Source organism: Podarcis filfolensis (genome assembly GCF_964270895.1).
Source record: "Podarcis filfolensis genome assembly, chromosome: 7".
NCBI lineage: Eukaryota > Metazoa > Chordata > Lepidosauria > Squamata > Lacertidae > Podarcis > Podarcis filfolensis.
Window position 1 is genome coordinate 2,330,728 of NC_139603.1, and position 21,961 is coordinate 2,352,688.

At 40.3% G+C, this 21,961-nt stretch overlaps 1 protein-coding gene across 9 annotated transcripts in view; it reads left to right on the forward strand.

The window, feature by feature from the left end:
• Window positions 1-21,961, forward strand: part of RALGAPA2 (Ral GTPase activating protein catalytic subunit alpha 2) — a 188,160-nt gene that overhangs the window by 59,080 nt on the left and 107,119 nt on the right. For all 9 annotated transcript variants that reach the window (XR_014550911.1, XR_014550912.1, XM_083624413.1 and 6 more), the window contains 6 exons: window positions 636-730; window positions 1,248-1,326; window positions 1,467-1,643; window positions 6,878-7,071; window positions 8,384-8,482; window positions 10,625-10,780. Coding sequence is in view for 7 of the 9 variants with exons in the window: in XM_083624413.1 (XP_083480539.1) it covers window positions 636-730; window positions 1,248-1,326; window positions 1,467-1,643; window positions 6,878-7,071; window positions 8,384-8,482; window positions 10,625-10,780 (800 nt within the window). In the remaining 2 variants the exon portion in view is untranslated. The remainder of the gene's footprint in view (window positions 1-635; window positions 731-1,247; window positions 1,327-1,466; window positions 1,644-6,877; window positions 7,072-8,383; window positions 8,483-10,624; window positions 10,781-21,961) is intronic.

Below are 21,961 nucleotides of genomic sequence, written 5' to 3' on the forward strand. Positions count from 1 at the left end.
GTACAAGAGGTGCCCAATGGCACTAGACAACACAAAGAGTTGTTGTATATCATTTGAAGCTACAATTTTTGATTTCTTCATTGATTGCTGTGGACAGCTCTCTTTCATCCCTGAAAACATTTAAAAATAGTGTAAACAAAGACTTGCAGAGGGTTAGACTAGATGGACTTCCAACTCTACAATTTTATGATTCTATGAAATATTATCCATATAATGGATAATGATGACAATGGCAAAGTTCTCTCCACCATTTTTTCTTTTTATCATCTCTCCTCCATTCCCAGCCACTCAATTTCATTGCCCCTCCTACCCAAGCTTCTGTGCTGTCCCTCAATAGTTGGTCAGCATTCCATACCCACTGAGCATAGTTAATCCTCATTAGTCTGTTTTCATTACTCTCCCCCACCTCCATTAAGGTTTTCCACCCTAAATTGCTTTTTGTACTTAAGCAAACTTTGGATTGCCAGAGTATGCTAATATCTTGTGCATGAGGATTGAAATTAGAATAAAATAGTCTAAGTGCATAGCTGACACAATGGCTTGATTAGCGTGTCATATTTATTTGTTAACTGATAATCCCAATATTTGAATGAAGTATTTTTTAAAGAATTAAAATATTACCTTCCATTTCACAGTTAGAAAAACAGAAAGCTCACAGAACTTAACTTTGGATGCTGAATGTGTTCAAGGAACTGAGAGGTCCATGAACAAGGAAAGTACAGCCCAAGAAGTAAGTTTTAATGTGCATTAAAAAGTAAAGGTACCCCTGTTTGGGCCATAAGAAAAAATCCTTATTAGGGCAATGTCTTCATTAAGTCAGCCAAAATAGCACAAAATAGTGTGCATGATTTTGAGTTCACCAGAGCTCTTGGTCTCCTGACTTTCCCAACAATTTGTGTTGCTGTTGATTACCAAGAGGAGGAGGGGGAGGGCAGCAGGAGCACCACACAGTGTGACACAGCAGTGAAGCCAAGCCAGTGCTCCCAACACTGTGCCTACAACCACCCACACAGCCCCACCAGCTGCTACTGCTGCCACACATACACTCAATCCCCTGGCCAACTCACAAAAAGTGGGAAGAAGCTGATGCTAGCAACAACTGCTGTCCTCCAACTAATGTGTTCCAGCTCTTAATCTGCAAGTGTTTTGAGCAATTATCTGGAAGTACATGCCTCCATTAATTTGAGACAGTTTGATAAGAAAATAAATTGTAGTCGAAACAATTTCCTGTATTTTTTTTCACACAGGCAAGCAACCCTCCATCTCAATTAGATCTCAAAGCAGACATGCAACAATCACATGGAAGTCCCAGAGAAGGAGAACAGAGTGAGTTTCAGTAAAAGAGGTGTTTATTGCTTTGCTAGTGATTTGTGGTACAATATGCTGATGTCACTATTGCGTATGCATATGTTTTTAAAATGTCTTCTTTCAAATGACTGTTTTACTCATCACTTTTGGCTATGCAGGTGAAAGTGTTAGCAGTGATACCTCCATTGGATACAATAATGAAGTAGATATCACATTAGCTCCCTGGCAAACATGTGAAGAAAACCCTGATGTCAATATCCCAGCTGATATTTGCGTTGATCCTGATGCGTGCCAGTGGTTGCATCTGAGTCCTTCAGGTGTCACAAATTTAACAGGTATGTATGTTCGGGAAGGTAAACGGCATTTCCGTGCACTGTTCTGGTTCGCCAGTCCGTTATTGTTGGGGCTTCTTGTTCCTTCCACCCCTTTGCCTCCAAAGTCTGAGCTGTGGCCGTTGCATAGAAGAATACCTCCCTAAAGGCCGCAGCTCAGATTTTGGAGGCAAAGTTATTCCAAACATTTTTTTCAACTCCTTTTAAATTAAGCCCCAGAACATTCTGATCTTTCTACGTGTCCACCACATATGATACATGTCGTCATTACTCCTACCACACATCCAACAAGTATTTGCTAAATTTTATACATCTTTGATAGTCTTGAGGGGGTGAGATACCATCTGTGCTGCATCTTTAACATATTTTCTCTGATGTTATAACATGCCTTAAATTTCATATTTGTTCTCCAAAGTTCTTCCCATTCGGCCATATCATTATTGGACGTCCAATGTCCTGTGCCCATCTAATCATTGTTGCCTTAACCTCCTCCTCCTTAAACCAAAATTCCAACTTTGAAAAGATTTTCCTTGAAGGAAGAGAAAAACTGATTTCAAAAATGTATAAACTACTACTAGAATGGGAGGTGAAATGGTGAAATCAGAAATGATAAAATGGGCTAAATATTTAGAACATAATATAGAAATGAAAGCAGGGACACGGGTGGCGCTGTGGGTAAAACCTCAGTGCCTAGGGCTTGCTGATCGTATGGTCGGCGGTTCGAATCCCTGTGGCGGGGTGAGCTCCCGTCTTTCGGTCCCAGCTCCTGCCCACCTAGCAGTTCGAAAGCACCCCCGGGTGCAAGTAGATAAATAGGGACCGCTTTATAGCGGGAAGGTAAATGGCGTTTCCGTGTGCTGCGCTGGTGCTGGCTCGCCAGAGCAGCTTCGTCACGCTGGCCACGTGACCCGGAAGTGTATCCAGACAGTGCTGGCTCCCGGCCTCTTAAGTGAGATGAGCGCACAACCCTGCCCGTACGGGCAGGGGTACCTTTACCTTTTACCTTTATAAAAATGAATGTCTGGGAAAAGTTGTGGAAAGTAGGCATGAAATTCACTGCTTGCCATGCTTTAAAAGAGAAATATATGAAAATGATGTTTACATTGTATTTAACACCTAATAAACTATCTAAAATGTAAAAGACATTTTCTAATAACTGCTGGAACTGTAAACAAGCAGACGGTTCTTTTTTCATACGTGGTGGACTTGTAAAAAAAGATAGGGTATTTTGGGAAATAATATGTGATGAGATAAAAAAGATGTTTAAAAAACCTGAAGCTTTTCTGCTAGGGATTATACAGATAGAAATTCCAAAAAGGATGGTTAAGTTGTTTATGTATTTAACCAAAGCAGCTATTATTTACCAAATTCTGTGCTCAGAATTGGAAAGACAAAGAAGTTCCCACTAAAGAAGAATGGAGAAGTAAAATAATGGACTATGCTGACTCAGCAAAACTAACAGCTAAAATAAGAAAATTTAATGATGACTCTTTTTTAAAGAATGGAAGCCCTTTTTGGATTATTTGAAGAAATTTTACAATATGAAGAACCTGCAACCAGGTTTCGAACTATGAGCAACAGAAAGAATTCAAGATTATTATGTTATGATTATGATAAAATAGAGTGATGATAGCTTGCAGCAAAGGTGGGGGGGAGAATAACAACAGAAAATGGGTTAGGAGATAGAAAATAGAAAAGTTTTTTTATAACGTGTATTGGAATTTTATTTGTATTTTTAAAAAACTTAATAAAAATATTATAAAAAGAAGGTTCCTACCTGGAAGAAGAAATTAAGGGAAGCCACGTTTCCACCCATAAGATCAGGTCATTAGGAACTGGTTAGACCATCAAAGAGGAAATTAAGAGGAAGGGTTCAGAAACATAAGGTAGTAATAAGGTAGTAATAGGATCCATGGTGGTGAGGAGATCTAAGGTGCTGAGATCTGGCATAAGAGTCTTGTTGTGATCATGCATGAGTGAAGGATTTTCTCTCAACTCCAGAACAGGATCCTGTGTACATCTGCCACACCCTACTCAAGATACCTAGGGGGGCGGTATTCATGGCAGATGCCACCGTGGGTACATCACAGTTTTCAGCATGCTCCATGGTGGCAGATGTCATAGCACACTGTACCTTATTGCTTAAACAGTGGTAAGCAGACTTCTTCCCTAATCAACCTCTCCATAGTGTTTTTCCATGGAACAATGCTATTCAATGAAGAAACACTCAAAGACTTTCTTCTTGACTCTAAAGATAAAAGAAAAGTTATCGTAACCCAACAGGAGGAACGGTGCTTCTCCGACAAATCAGTCATTTGTCACTACAGGCAGCAAGGCAGACCGAAGGAACGCAAGCCAAAACAAACCTGAAACAAGCCATGTTTTTCTCCAAAAGGTCAACAGGGAAACAAGTTCAACATCTCCACCCCTCCCAAGAACCCCCCAAGACACCAGTGATGCCATCAGCAATCAAGTTGGGAAGTTGCCCAAAAGCATTCATACATATTTGGCAGCACTCAATGATGGCTCAATGGGTCCTATGGTTACTGCATAGAATTGATCATTCACCCTCAAGCTCAGTTCATCACTCCTCTCTATCCCCATCCAAATGCCAGATTGTGAGGGAATGTGTCCAGCATCTCATCAGTATGGCAGCAATAGAGCCAGTACCTGCAGAAGAACACTTGTTAGGCACCTATTCAATTTTCTTTGTCGTTCTCAAAAAAGATCGCAAAGCCTGGAGGGCAGTACTCAATCTGAAATATCTCAACAGCTGAGTGATCTACCCCCCAAAAATCCAGATGGATTCCCTAGGAAGTATCAAGCAATCCCTTCTTCTCAATGACTGCATGATTTCCATAGACTTACAGGATGCATACCTTCACATTCCTATTCAACCCAAGTACCACAAGCGTCTTTGACTCTTCATTGGCCCACACCAGGCATAGGCAAACTCGGCCCTCCAGGTGTTTTTGGGACTACAACTCCCATCATCCCTAGCTAAGGACCAGTGGTCAGGGATGATGGGAGTTGTAGTACCAAAACATCTGGAGGGCCAAGTTTGCCTATGCCTGGCCCTCACCATTCAGGGCCCTCCTGTTCAGATTGCCCTGATCTCTGAGAGTCTTCATGAAGACAATAGTTGCCCTGGTGGCTCACCTCCCCCTCTAGGGCAACCACATATTCAGAACACTATGAGGACTTGCCAAACTCACAGATTCTTCATCAACAAGGATAACAGCCACCTCCTCCTCCTCATACATATTGGTGCACTGATAGATACAGTGGTACCTCAGGTTACATATGCTTCAGGTTACAGACTCCGCTAACCCAGAAATACTGCTTCAGGTTAAGAACTTTGCTTCAGGATGCGAACAGAAATTGTGCTCTGGCAGCGCGGCGGCAGCAGGAGGCCCATTAGCTAAAGTGGTGCTTCAGGTTAAGAACAGTTTCAGGTTAAGTACGGACCTCCGGAACAAATTAAGTACTTAACCCGAGGTACCACTGTACTACCCAGGGCCTGGTAGTCCTTTCAATCAAGGCAGCAACTAAGCTCCTGATGTCCTCCAATAGGATGGACATCATACTACTGGCTTGTATCCTGGATCTATACATATCAGCCTCACAAGTCACTCTGTGGGCCATACTTCATGTGAGACCACTCCAGTGGTTCCTTCTTCTACACCAGTGGTCACATTCACAGCAAGCACCACTATGTCTTGATGAGACTACGGCTATGCGAGACCATGTTCTGGTGGACAAGGGATGCTAACCCGTGGAAATGAATCCCCCTCAGAGGTCCCCTAAAGATCACCATAACATTGGATGCCAGCGTGCAAGGCTGGGGGATGCATTGCGAGGGGTGATGGTCCAGGCAGACTGGACACCCGTCGATTCACACAGCACATCATCAACTGGTTTGAACTTAAAGCAGTGTGTCTGGCCACTCAACCCTTTTTCCACAGCATGCCTATCTATTGCATCCTAATCAGAATGGACAACACAAATGTTCACTCCTATATCAACAGGGAAGGTGGGACCAGATCAGCAGATCTACAGCAGGAGATCACATTATTCCTACTCTGGGCGGAGAACCAACTCTCCTAAGTGTCTCAGTAGGAGACGTCCAACACACAAGACAACTGGATGAGCTGCACCAGACTGGACTGCTTCTGTTTGGGAGCAATATATTTTCCTACCTGTGTACATTCATTCTTGAGCCACATAGCTGTTCAAGACATGCTAGAGACTCCTTATAGTCCTCCCTATGTAATAGGCAAAATCTCTCAGAAGGTTGGTGCTCTGAGGAGGTTAAGACAATTCTTGACCTTTATTGTCTGAGTTGTGCTACTGGTATCATAACTGTATTGGATATGTTGCTTTTGTAGCACTAGAGGGTGCTGAATACCCACTAATTTCAAGTCTTTAGCTTGTAAGCCTAAAGGCAGGGTCTGTCTACAGTTCGTTTTTGTAAGCTGCTATGGGAGACAATTTGGCCAAGAACCAGAGTGAAAAAATGTTTTGAATAGATAAGTAAGCAAGTCTGAGAAATTTTCTGACAAATAAGTGCATCAGTAGAAAAACAAGCTGTTCTGCTCTTCAAGATTTCCTGTGCTTTTTGTTCTAGTAAGTACTGTAGCTGTGATGAAGTCAGTTTTATTGCCCCTTGTTATCTGTGTGGCTTTTGATTTCTTCTAGAATAACATTAATTTTGTGTTAGACTTAGAAATGTAAGTGTTGATGTGAGTGAAAATGTACTCCTAAAGAGATGTGTGCCTTTTGAGAACAAATTGTTTTGTGTTAATCACTTTGCTTTTGAGTGAACAAGTCATGTTAAATAGGACATGTGCTGAAAATTATTATAGGCTGAAAATGGAAAGTTGGGGTCATATGTGCCAAATCTTCAATAAAATACCTCCGGTTGTGAACAGGATCCATTCCAGAGGTCCAGCCGCATCCCGAGGTTTTTGTAACCCGAGGAGAAGCGGTAGACCACTTTGCGCATGTGTGCGGGGGAAACACTTCCAGGTTTGCCACTTTCACAACCTGAAGTTTATGTTACCTGAGGGTACAGCTGCTGCTGTACTGATTTCATTGACAATGCTGGACACTCAGAAGGAAATTTGGCTTAATGGGGAAACTTGATTAATTTCACAAATTGACCATTATCACACATTTATGTAAAATACACTTGGGTATTTTGCTAGTAATTAATAACAAATAATTTTCTCTTCTAGACAGCAGTGAGTTTCTTGCTGATGATTGCAGTATAATTGCTGGTGGGAATCTCATAGGCTGGCATCCTGATTCTGCTGCTGTGTTATGGCGAAGAATATTGGGAATTCTTGGAGATGTGAACAGTATCCAGTGTCCTAAAATACACGCCAGAGTTTTTGAGTATCTCTTTGCGCTATGGTACAAATTAGCAAAGGTAAGGTTTGCTACTATAGACTTTGTCTAATGGAGAGTTAGTAGACTAATGTGAGATGCTAAAATAAATAGAACAGGAAATACCGTAACTGTTTAATCTGTGGACTCAGCTAGATTGGTAAAGAAAAAGCATTTTATATGTGTTATATGGGTGGCGCTGTGGGTTAAACCACAGAGCCTAGGGCTTGCCGTTCAGATGGTCGGCAGTTTGAATCCCTGCGACAGGGTGAGCTCCCGTTGCTCAGTCTCTGCTCCTGCCAACCTAGCAGTTCGAAAGCACGTCAAAGTGCAAGTAGATAAATAGGTACCGCTCCGGCTGGAAGGTAAATGGCGTTTCCGTGCGCTGCTCTGGTTCGCCAGAAGTGGATTAGTCATGCTGGCCACATGACCCGGAAGCTGTACGCCGGCTCCCTCGGCCAGTAAAGCGAGATGAGCACCGCAACCCCAGAGTCGTCTGTGACTGGACCTAACAGTCAGGTCCTTTACCTTTTTATATGTATTATAACACTGTGGCACCAGATGGCATTGTAGAGTTCCATTTTTGCCAAAACAATTTCTCATACAAAGTTTACAATGCGTTTTTCGGAAACACTTATTTGATATGTCTAGATCCAGCCTGTCTAAAATCTTATGAATATTGTATGTTAAATGTTTAAAAGCTTATTTTCAACTACCCACTGAGACCATAGTGAAGATTTTAATATTTAAACAGATGAATGGTACTGGGATGAAGTGTGCTTGTAAATAATGTTCCCGACTGTACCAACCCTAATCTGTAAGCCCTCAAAAATTCAATAATGTTTCTGTTGTTTTGAGATAGGAAGGAAATTTGTACAAAAGTTAGCTGTTCAAATTAGTTGGACTACAGTAACAAATTCCATACTAATCAGAAACTGAGATTAGCAAGCTCATGATTCAGTGTGCTGTGTAACCCACGGCAGCCCCACTATATACCTCAGGAGGTAAGAAAATAAGAAGAGCCCTAGTGAATGAGACTCGAGGCTTGTCTAGCCCATCATCCTGATCTCACAGGCATCAACCAAATACTAGGGGCATCCTGCGAGGCAACCTGATAACCTATTGGGACTTTCCAAAGGAAAGGAGAAGCATTACAACAGCCGCTTTAGTTCCCAAACTTCATGCATCACAGATTACTGATGAGAAAAGGGCCTTCTTTAGTTTGGGATTTTCCAAAACAATCAGAAAAGAAAATGTGAGATCCTATCTGAAGAGGTTAAGAAGGAAAAACTATTCACTTTAGCTCATCAAGATTGTGTATGTCTTACTATCTATCTATCTATTTATTTATTTAGATAAGGGACAATCTTGCTATCAGTCTGGATAACCAATCCACTCCCTCTCCTCCTACTTTAATTCCTCCACTCAGAATATTTGCATCGTGGTTGTTCAAGGTAAGTTTTTCATGCACCTTGGTCTGGACCAATCTCATTTGTATCCTGCTTTTGTTTACCTTCAGTCTTATACTTCTAAACTCCCAAATTGCTTTTTAAACATGGAGGAAGGAATGCCTTATTATGTTAATTTTGTAGCTACCTCTAATGTTGGGATGCGGGTGGTGCTGTGGGTTAAACCACAGAGCCTAGGACTTGCCGATCAGAAGGTTCAACACGCGACGGGGTGAGCTCCCCTTGCTCGGTCCCTGCCAACCTAGCAGATTGAAAGCACACCAAAGTGCAACTAGATAAATAGGTACCGCTCCAGCGGGAAGGTAAACGGCGTTTCTGTGCGCTACTCTGGTTCGCCAGAAGTGGCTTAGTCATGCTGGTCACATGACCCAGAAGCTGTACGCTGGCTCCCTCGGCCAGTAAAGTGAGATGAACGCTGCAACCCCAGAGTCGGTCACGACTGGACCTAATGGTCAGGGGTCCCTTTACCCTTTAAAGGTAAAGGTAAAGGTACCCCTGCCCATATGGGCCAGTCGTGTCCGACTCTAGGGTTGTGCGCCCATCTCACTTAAGAGGCCGGGGGCCAGCGCTGTCCGGAGACACTTCCGGGTCACATGGCCAGTGTGACGAAGCTGCTCTGGCGAGCCGGCACCAGCGCAGCACACGGAAATGCTGTTTACCTTCCCGCTATAAAGCGGTCCCTATTTATCTACTTGCACCCGGGGGTGCTTTCGAACTGCTAGGTGGGCAGGAGCTGGGACCGAAAGACGGGAGCTCACCCCGCCACAGGGATTCGAACCGCCGACCATACGATCGGCAAGCCCTAGGCACTGAGGTTTTACCCACAGCGCCACCCGTGTCCCGCCGTTTACCCTTTACCTTACCTTTAATGTACATGTAGCTATAAAGTGGTACCTCGGGTTACATACGCTTCAGGTTACATACGCTTCAGGTTACAGACTCCACTAACCCAGAAATAGTACCTCGGGTTAAGAACTTTGCTTCAGGATGAGAACAGAAATCGCGGGGTGGTGGCGCAGCAGCAGCGGGAGGCCCCATTAGCTTAAAATGGTACTTCAGGTTAAGAACAGTTTCAGGTTAAGAACGGACCTCCAGAACGAATTAAGTATGTAACCAGAAGTACCACTGTACTGACTATACAAATCTAAACATAACATCAACATAAGCCTTTAAAATTCTTTTGTTTATGAATGTATGTTGAAACTTTTTTATATATATTCATTAGTTTGGATTTGACCTAAATACAAAAAGTTCACGAGGGCTGCGATTTCAGTGACAGAAGCCTACATGTGACCACTACTCTGTATTAAGGATTTTTGAGTAAACTTCAGGAGTGCACATCACTCTATTCACATTATGGAGAAAGAGGAGACTGTTCCCTTGTGCCCTGTTTGAATGATGCCTATAATGAATGAATGAAGTCCTATAATGAAAGCAGAGTCAGCATCTACAGTAATTTAGTGAATTCTGTGCAACCAGCCTGTGATGTGCAAATTAATTGGTTAATTGGGATGTAAATAAGAATATATTAAGTTGCACTTAAGCTTTAATCTACTATTTTTATAATGTATATATAAAAGTGTGCTGTTATATAAAGTGTGCTGTTCTGTCCTCAACTTCCCTTCCTTAGTGTTGGTATTTTATTTATAATACAAAACGTTAATTATCAAACCTAATAATGGATTATATGCATTTGTGCTGTTCTCTTCATGGAAAGTTCTTTGATTCAGAGAGGCTTCTATGGATGGAAGGGCAGGTGCCATTTTTGCTGATTCTCTCTCTCCACTGCAGCCACACACTCCTATGTTTTTCCAAAGGGTCCCTCATTCCTTTAGAGCAGTCTTCCCGGAGCTGCAGTGGAGGAGGAATATCTGAAAATTGCAACCCTCACCTTCTATTAGCTGAGGCCTTTGCTGGATCAAAGCTATTTTGTTTGTGGGTGAGAAATGTTGACGTTAAGTTCCATAAAAGTTCCAAATCATAGAAAATGTAACTTAAAATGTGCCCTTTATCATCTTGAGAAGGATGTCTTGAACAGTTGTCTTCGTTTCATATATTGTAATCCAATACTCATGTTCTGATTATTTAGAAGCTGTCTTATTCATAAAACATACTCTTTTATTTTAGGCTACCACCTTATCAGATGAATATAAGGAAGGGAAGCTTCAAGCCTACAAACTGATATGTGCTATGATGGCTAGACGCCAAGATTTTGTGCCAAATCCTGACTACCTGGTGCACTTTTATCTTGTCATGCATATTGGATTAACTAGTAAAGATCAGGTACAAATACTATATTTCTAGTTCTGAAAACTGAACTGCGTTAATTTAACATGCTTTCTAAGGTTTGGATCCTGAGCCACAGTATGGCTTGAGACCCTGTGGAAGAACCCCTGGTGGCATTTACCAGTTCTTCCCTTCCCCTCCAACCTACTCCCCCTTTTCTGGAGGTTCCCCCAGCCTACCACAGTATGATGGTGTGGTGCAGCAAAGAGCTGTAGGGAGAATCTATGCTGGTTGTTTTCTTTTGTTTTGCTGGCACTGTGTATGGGACATCCCTAGTGGTGCATGGGGAATTGAGATCCAAGCCACTATCTCTTTGGTTACTAATGAAAACTGAATGACTTGGAGATTTCCATCAAAAATGGCTTCTGGATGTCTCTTTCTATTTCATGCAGGTCCTGCAATCTGTCCATTCATTATGTGAAAATTCAGTTATCTGAACATAAAGAATTCTGCCCAAACCTCACTATACACACTGCAGATAAGATAGCTAAACAGCCAGAGTTTGCCCCCTCCCTCCCTCCCTCCCTTATTTGTTTGTGGTTTGTTGGTCAGTGGCAACCATTTTCTCATTCTTTCATATGTATGAGAGAGGAACTAGAAAGAGAGATGGGACAAATCAGTTTTTTTCTTTGTCTTTCTTTTGGCAGTTGGCTATAGCCATTTTAGGAATAAACCATGATGGGGGAAGGGGAAAAGATCACAAATTAGAATTGTTCCCATAGGAAATAATTGAAATTGTCAGCTCATTATGCAAACACCCGCCTTACAGATGATTTCCTGGGAACACATTGTGTTTGGTAAGTGGGACCTGTGTGTATAGCCATTATTTCACTTTTATTTAGTTCCTGGTTTGAGGTAGATGCTACACAGCACTTTTAAATGGCAATATTTATGCTCGGGAGGCTTCTCAAGCAAGGTGAAGAAAAAAATTAGAGCTTGGAAATAAGTATAGCATGTTAGATAGAAGAGGTTTAATTGTGTAGAAAAGATAAGGCTGCAGAACTTCAAGGAAAGCTGCAGGGAAAAAATGAGTTAACTAGATTTGAAGGTGGCATATTGGACAGAGAAGGTGAATCAGTTTCAGGTTTGCCAATGGTAAAGCAGGAAGTGAAAGTAAAGAAAAGAGGACCAAGAGTAAAGGAGCTCTACAGAGCACAAAAAAGGAAGAGTTTAAAGAGAGATTTGAGAGTTCTACATCAAATTAGAGAGGAGAAGCCAACCAATCAAAAGCAAGGTAGATTAAGACACAAACTGATGCTACTTAAGAAAAGTACTATAGAAAATGGTATTCCCGCTAATTTCAATAGGTAATAGATTACAAAAAATCTTCAATAGTGCAAATTTTAAGTTATAAACCATATCAGTATTGTTCCACATTGCCACTGCCTTTTTAAAAAAATTCTCTTTTATACCTCTTGGTGGCAGTCTTGGCTTCAAGTTTTCCAGTTGGTAGCTATGGGATTCTAAGAGCCCATTGCGTTTTTGCTTTTCAATGGTAAAAACTCAACAGTGTCCACTGCATATATACTTGCTGTATTTTTATCTAAATTGGCTAACCTGTGGCCCTCTAGATGTTGCTCACCTACAACTTCCAGCAACCCTAGCCAGCATGACCAGTGGTTAGAGATGATGGGAGTTGTAGCACAACATCTGGAGGGACAGATGTTAGTCACCTCTGATCTAAATGCTGCATCAGCTGAGCAGCTTCAACAAGCCTCTAGGACTCTCCAGGGTCCTCCCCACTTACGTGCATTTCACTGATGTGTGCGGAGGCCCAGAACATAACCCCTGCACAGGTGGGGAGTCTCCTGTACATACAAGTAGAAAGCATGAAGAAAAACATTTTTAGAAAAAGACCAGCACCAACTTAGGAGCTTCCAAGACTTATGGAATATTGAGGGCATAAATAAAAGAAAACTGTACAAAAACTAATCTCTTACAGGGGATAGGAGACTCCTGGGTTCACACTGAATGCCAAAGATAGGAACTGTTGTCTTGGTTGGTATTGATTCTGCTTTGGCATGACAAATGTGCTGCCTAAGCTAAATTCTTGGATTTCTCCATTGTTTTCTATGGGCAACTCTTGCTTTTGCCCTGTGGGAGGGGACATGCTTCTGTAGGGAAAAACGTTTAGCATACCGTGCGTCTTTATAGGTTGTAAGTCTGTGGGCATGAACTAGCTTGTTTTTCTTGATATTATGCAAGATGTTCTAGAAAGCTTTTCAGTGGCAGGGTAAAAAGATTGTAAATAAACACAATTGTTTAGAAAGCATATGCGGGCTTCTTATTTACATGGGACAGAGAAATTTTCAATGCAATTGCTTCTGAAAAAGGAAGGGTTAAACCTTTCCACTTTGTGCACTCCTCATGCTAACCAGAACCCTGTAGCTGCAAGCCTTCAGAGTGCCATGTTTTCCTTTGCACCTCCTCAAACTGCCCCCTCCCCTAGTCCTCAACAGCACTACAAGGCTCCTGTCCCAGGCTAGCTGGAGCTCTCCTAGAGAATGGGGATAGACTGCAACATTGCATCTCTCACTTGTTCTCTCCACTGCTGAGCTTAGTTAACTGAATTATTAAATCTTTAAAAGGCAAATAAATCCTTAAAATATTTAAAATATCCTGTTGTGAATAATTTTGGTTTATCTTCTGACCTATACCTCTCTGATATCTCTTAGTAATTGCAAAATATTTCCTGAAACATGTTGATATTTGCTGTACCTTGCTTATCCTCAACCTTGCACACCAACCTTAGACACATCAGCCATAAGACTTTATAAGACCGCCCCCATTACACCCCATTCCAACCCGCATTCTGCCTACTTTCTGCCCACTTCTGGGTCCAGAAGGTCCCGCACGCCAGCGTTCGTGTGTCAGTTGGGCACACACAAACTAAATTAATTCTTAAAATTAGGACCAGAACCACTATAATACACTGTCCTCAATTCCCATTTCATGGAGCATGATACCATCGTCCATGGGGTCAAAAGCTGCAGAGAGACTGAGCAGCAGGAGCCAACCCGCTTGCCCTGTCAAAACAAACTGTGTCATCTAAGAATGCTTACAGCCGCCCCACTGCAACTCTCCTCCACCTTGCACAAGAAGCGGATATTTGTGACTGGTCTATAGTTATTCTAGTCCAACGAGTCCAGGGCTGGTGTCTTTAGGGGTGGTCACACCACTGCCACTTTCAAGGCAGCCGGCATCACCCCTGTTATGCAGTAAAGTGTTAACCACACTCTGGACCCAACCAGGCAACCCCTCTCTGATAGATTTAATAAACCAGGCAGGGCAGGAGTCAAGAGGGCACATAGACAACTGTATAGCTGCAAGTACCTTGTCCACATCAGCTGATTGCATGAACTGGAGCTAACTCCACAACACACACATCACCAACTATGACATTGGGTACTTCAGGGTCATTTCATAATTCATAAACATTTTAATGGATAACAGAGTTTACCAGTAAAATAATAAAATGTTATCCTCTAAACCTACCAAGACATAAATTATAATTAAATATTCTAGGGCAATGATTGTAATGGTAAATACATCCTATAAGTACAAAAGTAGGAGCTACTCCATGCTCATTCTTCGCTACTTAATTCATCATAGTAGCACTACAAACAACCTTCCCTCGAATGTGTTTCCACACTAGACAGATTCAAGAGTTTCCATTTAAACTTTTTATCCACCATAGCTAGAAGCCTGCTTCTCAGTCTGGACGTCTGCACCCCTGTCCTGAATGCTTGCCATAAGCATTCTTTCTGATAAGTGTCTCTTGCCTACCAGGAGGGCCAGAATTTACTGTTCCATCCCTCTTCCCGCACAATTCTTACTAGAATCGCTCCCTCACTCATTTCCCCACACATGATGCCCCAAAATGACAGCAACCAAAAAGCCATGTCCATTTTCTGTTGCCCTCCTTGTAGCAACTCAGTTAAAATACTGTTCCCTTTCATTCTGCTAATCTGAAGATGGTAAAATGTGATTTTGTCTTGAACAACAAAAGATACTCTCCAATGTGATCCAAGTTTCTACATTGCAGTAAATATGAGATGACTGTGAACACCATCCTACTTTGTGCCTTTAGTAAATTTTCTATATGGTGTGTGGGGTGAATTTAGCAAAATAATTTTCTTTTTTTTTTTTAAAGATATTTATTAAAGTTTTACAAAAAGAAAAAAGTTACAGAGTAAAAAAGAAGAAAAAGGAAAAATACAGAAAGTACAAAAATACATGAAAAAAAAATGCAAAATACAGAAAAAATAAATAGTTAAAAACAAATCAATCTTTTCATATCTTAGATTTCATTCACTTATTTCCCCGACCTCCTCACACCTCCCTTTTTTGTATTCCCGTTCACATGGTTAATTCAGCAAATCCTTACCCTCTTTATTTTTATCTTAATTCTATATCTCAACATATTATAACTTTATATTTTCATCCGTTATCAATCCATTTTTACATATTCTTATTAACCTTGTTGCTAAGGCCGCTTCATTTCAATCCAACATCATTTTAACATTCATTAATTTTACAATGTTTCTGCAAATAGTCTTTGAATTTCTTCCAATCTTCTTCCACCGACTCTTCTCCCTGGTCTCGGATTCTGCCAGTCATTTCCGCCAGTTCCATATAGTCTATCACTTTCATCTGCCATTCTTCCAGGGTGGGTAAATCTTGTGTCTTCCAATACTTTGCGATGAGTATTCTTGCTGCTGTTGTAGCATACATAAAGAAAGTTCTATCCTTCTTTGGCACCAATTGGCCGACCATGCCCAGGAGAAAGGCCTCTGGTTTCTTCAGGAAGGTATATTTAAATACCTTTTTCATTTCATTATAGATCATCTCCCAGAAAGCCTTAATCCTTGGGCACATCCACCAAAGGTGAAAGAATGTACCTTCATTCTCTTTACATTTCCAACATTTATTATCAGACAAATGATAAATTTTTGCAAGCTTGACTGGTGTCATGTACCACCTGTGTATCATTTTCATAATATTCTCTCTTAAGGCATTACATGCCGTGAATTTCATACCTGTGGTCCACAACTGTTCCCAGTCAGCAAACATTATGTCATGTCCAACATCTTGTGGCCATTTAATCATAGCAGATTTAACCGTTTCATCCTGCGTATTCCATTTCATATTTTTTTTGTATAATATTTATTGAAATTTTACAAAAACATAAAAGAAATAAGAAAAAGATAAAAAAAGAAAACATACAAAAATACATAAAAAAGAAAAAAGAATAAAAATACAAAGTACAAAAAACGAATAGATACAAAAGAGTTAAAAACAAATCCATTTTTTGTAACTTTAAACTCATTAGCTTGTTTCCTTGACTTCCTCACACCTCCCCTTTTTGTATTCCCATTTAAATAATCAAATCAGCAAATCCTTACCCTCTTTCGTTTATCTTAACTCTATATCTTAACATATTATAACTCTATATTTTCATCCATTATCAACTCATTTTTGCATATTCTCGTTAACTTTGTTGCTAATACCTCTTATTTTCAATCCAACATCATTTTTAACATTCATTAATTTTACAGTGTTTCTGAAGATAGTCTTTAAATTTCTTCCAATCTTCTTCCACCAACTCTTCTCCCAGGTCTCGGATTCTGCCAGTCATTTCTGCTAATTCCATATAGTCTATCACCTTCATCTGCCAACATTTGTTATCGGGCAAATGATATATTTTTGCAAGCTTGACTGGTGTCATGTACCACCTGTATATCATTTTCAAAATATTCTCTCTTAAGGCATTACATGCCGTAAATTTCATACCGGTGGTCCACAACTGTTCCCAGTCCGCAAACATAATGTTATGACCAATATCTTGTGCCCATTTAATCATAGGAGATTTAACCGTTTCATCCTGCGTATTCCATTTTAACAGCAAGTTATACATTCTTGAAAGTATCTCAGTTTTGGCTTAGGGAGCTTCCGGGTTGGCGCCATCGCCGAATGGCGGACTCCCTCCGAGCTCCGGAGGGAGTCTGCTCGGCAGGGGCTGGGTTCTACCGCACCGGCGATGCGGGGACCCTTAGAAACCACGGCCACGGAGGCCGTGGACATGGAGACTCGGCTTGCACCGTTAGCGCCCTCCCGACTCGTGAAGGAGCCTTTTTAAAGGCTACGGATCGGGTGCCGGGGAGAAGCGTGGTGCCTTGAGTTCTCTGCTTCCCCTGCTGAGCGAAGCCGCATGCCATTCGGCGGAGAGCGCTGACTTCTTCCATTGAAAATTCGGACTTTTCAACAACAACCCGTGAGTAAATTTGGAAATCGGGTTCAAAAGGAGGAAAAAAAAATTTTTTTTTCGAATTGGATACGAGCGGGGGGGATCCAAAAAGGAAGTCAGTCCCCTCCCTATTGTAAACTTTCCAAAACAAGGACGGGGAAACCAAGACCCAAAAAGGCTTGCATTGCTGATAAAAATCCAAAATTTCACGATGGGGAACTACAAGAACTGTGCTGGAGGAGGAACTGGAGAAGGGAAACGCAACCCCCCCCCCTGGGAACCGGGGTGACTGAAGAGAGAGCCTGGTGAAAGGAGTCGGAGATCTTGACAGCTGTCAAAATAGCTGTCAAAGTCGAAAAGCGGAGTGGATTTTATTATGAGAACTTGGCTGGTTAAATTTGATACAATTTGCTACAACTTGTTAAAATTTGGATACAAAATGGCGAATATGGATAACAAATTGACTTTTGGATTAGAGGAAACAAAGATACAACAATCCCCCTTGAGGAGTTTCGGGACATTACAAGGATTGGGAAAGTGGAAAAACACCAATGGAACTTTACAGGACTGGTTATCTTCTGGGAAAGCTGCAAAACGGAAATAACATCTCGTCTTCAGGGTGTTTTCTTTTTTGTTTTTTTAAAGGAGACAATAGATTTTTCTATTGAAGAAAGGAAGAGACTGAACGTAAGGTTTTGCCCCTGAATAACAACCATCCCTGCAGACTTACCAAACTTTCGAACTACAACGTTTTAGCAGCGGAACAAAGGGAAATCAGACTACAACCTGGAAAGAACAATGGAGGGAGTTCTATTACAGTTTTATTAAAGACTGAAGTTAAAGTTTTGAAAAATAATGATAATAATAATAATTTTGATTTTCAAAAAAAATTTATTTTTAATTTTAAAAAAAGAAAAAGCCAGCAAGGAGTTGGGGAAAAGTTGTGATTTATGGTCTTAAGAATTCCAGGCAGACACCAGGGGTTGATGGTCAGGGGGAAATTAAACCGGGGACAGGGGGGGGAGAACTAAAACTCCAAAGGCTTGCCAACTTGGTTATTTTTTGCTGAATTGGTCTATTATTCATTATATTTTTTTTATTCTCTACCTTTTCTGTTTCTATTATCTGGGGTGCTTCTTTTATTAAAAAATGGAAATTGTGGAATGACATGGGGTGGGTCTTGGGGAAAGAACACTGGGTTTTTTTTTTTTCTTTCTTTTACTGTAAAACAAATTAAGTTTCAACTTGAATGGGGAACTTGTTTGGCCAACAATATGAAAGGGGAATATGGTAGGGGTGGGGGAAGGGGGGAGTCCCGTAAAGTGATATTTTTTGTATTTTTGAAAAATTTTAATAAATATTATTTAAAAAAAAAAAAAAGAAAGTATCTCAGTTTTGGGATCTAACAATTCTGTTTCCAATTTTGATTTTTTCACCTAGAAGCCAATTTTTTTGTCCAAATTATAGGCCTCTCTTATTTGATAATAATGAAGCCAGTCTCGCACTTTATCTTTTAATTTCTCAAAACTCTGCAATTTCAATTTATCTCCTTCTTGTTCCAATATTTCCCAATATTTCGGCCATTTGGCCTCCATATTGAGCTTTTTCTGAGCCTTCGCTTCCATTGGTGACAACCACCTTGGGGTTTTATTTTCCAGTAAGTCTTTATATCTTATCCAGACATTGAACAATGCTTTCCTGACAATATGGTTTTTAAATGCTTTATGTGCTTTAACCTTGTCGTACCACAAATATGCATGCCACCCAAAAATATTGTTAAAACCTTCTAGGTCCAAAATGTCCGTATTCTCAAGAAGCAGCCTGCGTATTCCATTTCAACAGCAAGTTATACATTCTTGATAGTATCTTAGTTTTGGGATCTAACAGTTTTGTTTCCAATTTTGATTTTTCCACCTGGAAGCCAATTTTTTTATCCATATTGTAAGCCTCCCTTATTTGATAATAATGAAGCCAGTCACGCACTTTATCTTTTAATTTCTCAAAACTCTGCAATTTCAATTTGTCACCTTCTTGTTCCAAAATCTCCCAATATTTCGGCCATTTGGCCTCCATATTGAGTTTTTTCTGAGCCTTCGCTTCCATCGGTGATAACCACCTTGGGTTTTTATTTTCAAGTAAATCTTTGTATCTTATCCAGACATTAAACAATGCTTTCCTGACAATATGGTTTTTAAATACTTTGTGTGCTTTAACCTTGTCATACCACAAATATGCATGCCACCCAAAAACATTATTAAAACCTTCTAAATCCAAAATGTCTGTGTTCTCAAGAAGCAGCCATTCTTTCAGCCAGCAAAATGCTGCTGATTCATAATAGAGTTTAAGATCTGGCAGGGCAAATCCACCTCTTTCCTTTACATCAGTTAATATTTTAAATTTTATTCTGGGCTTCTTGCCCTGCCAGATAAATCTAGAAATATCTCTCTGCCACTTCTTGAAACAATCCATTTTGTCCAAAATTTGCAACGATTGAAAGAAAAATAACATTCTTGGCAATACATTCATCTTTATAACAGCAATTCGACCAAGCAAGGAAAGCTTCAGGTTTGACCATATTTCTAGATCCTTTTTCACTTCTGACCAACATTTCTCATAGTTGTCTTTAAATAAATGTAAGTTCTTTGTGGTCATGTTCACCCCCAGGTATTTAACTTTCTTAACCAATGTTAACCCTGTCTCCTTCTGAAACCTCTCTTTCTCAATCGGTGTTAAATTTTTCTCAAGAACCTTAGTTTTTAACTTATTCAACTTAAATCCTGCCACTTGACCAAATTCTTGAATCAGATCCAATACTCTTTTAGTACTAGATTCTGGCTCCTGTAGTGTCAATACTAGGTCATCTGCGAAAGCTTTCAATTTGTACTGTTTGGCTCCGACCTGTATACCTTTGATCAGATGGTCCCTTCTAATCATATTTAGCAAAACCTCCAGAACCGAAATAAAGAGCAATGGGGAAATTGGGCAGCCTTGTCGTGTCCCTTTCTCTATCTTAAATTCCTCTGTCACCACATTATTAACTATTAGTTTAGCCTCTTGTTCTGAGTAAATTGCACCTATACCATTTTCAAACCCTTGACCAACCCCCATCCCCTGAAGATTTTTCTTCATGAAACTCCAAGAAATATTATCAAAGGCTTTCTCCGCATCTACAAAGATTAAGACTGCTTTAGTGTTAATGTTCACTTGCAACTTCTCCAAAATGTTAATTATATTCCTCGTGTTGTCAGACAAGTGTCTACCCGGGAGAAAGCCAGCTTGGTCTTTATGTATCTCCTCCACTAATACTTTTTTTAGCCTTTTAGCCAAAATATCTGCAAAAATTTTGTAATCCACATTAAGCAGGGATATGGGGCGGTAGTTCTTAAGTTGTGTCTTTTCAGACTCAGTTTTTGGTATAAGTGTAATATAGGCTTCCTTCCACGACTCTGGCGCTTTTTTCCCCTCCAAAATTTCATTGCAGACCTCCTTTAGTGGTTGAATTATCCAATCTTTCAAAGATCTATAATATTTTGAGGTTAGGCCATCCGGCCCTGGAGATTTGCCCAACTGCATATTCTGGATGGCACCTTCCACCTCCTGTTCTGTTATTTTATAGTTCAACATTAACTTATTTTCTTGAGAGATTTTTTGTAGTCCATTTGTTTTTAAAAATCGATTTATGTCAGTTTCTTTCTGTGGCCCTTGTGTATATAACTGTTTAAAATACCTCTGGAAACATTTTCTAATTTCCACTGGATTCTGTATATTCTTTCCTTCCACTTCCAAATTGGTAATAGTGTTAAGTTTTTGTCTTTTTTTCATTTGCCAAGCTAGCAGTTTCCCACATTTGTTAGCCGATTCAAATGTCCTTTGTCTCATCTGTTTGATTTTCCATTCTATTTCCTGGTTCATCATTTTCATATATTGAACTTGGTATAACTTTATTTCTCTCAGAATCTCTTGTGACTTTGGTTTCGCTCTCAGTTTCCTCTCTCCCTTTTATTTTCTCCAAAATTTTATCTGTTTTCTCATCTTGAGTTCTCTTCTTTATTGCATTCTGTTGAATTAGAAACCCCCTCATAACCGCTTTGCTTGCGTCCCAGATTACTCTTTTTTCCATAGTAGTGTTCATATTTATCTCAAAATAGTCTCTCAAGGTTTTTTGGGCCTTCTTAGTAACCTCTGCATCTCTAAACAAGGTGTCATTCATCCTCCATCTAAAGGAACCAGTTGGTGTTAGTTTCATCTCCATTCTTACAGCATTATGGTCGAAGCAAGTTTTAGGGCATATTTCCGCTTTTCGAATCTTAGGAGCCAGTCCTCTAGTTATCCAGATTTGGTCAATTCTTGTCCATGTCATTTTGGCTTCAGAGAAGAAAGTTCCCTCTCTACCCAAGGGATTCTTTGTTCTCCAAATGTCAATCAAGTCCATATTGTCAGTCATCTCAAAAAAAGTTTTTGGTAGTCTGCCATCTTTGGTGACTACCTGTCTCTGTGACTTATCCGTGTTTGTAGATACCACTCCATTCATATCTCCCATCATAATAATGTTGTAATCCATATAGTCCAACAATGTCTCGTGCAACTTCTTAGAAAATTCAGATTCCTCCTCATTTGGTGCATATACTCCTACTATCAGAAATTTCTCTCCTTGTGTTTGGATTTCAATTGCCACAAATCTTCCTTGGTCATCTTTAAAGATAAATTTTGGTGATAGGCTCTCTTTTGCATAAATTACTACTCCTCTCTTTTTGACCTTGTCCGATGAAATAAACTCTTGACCCAATCTTTTATTAATCAGTACTTTCCTATGTAGCCTTATCACGTGTGTTTCCTGTAAGCAAATCAAGTCCAATTGTTCCTTTTTCAATAAATGAAAGACTTTTTTCCTTTTCTCCGGGGAGTTAAAGCCATGAATATTCCAACTTAAT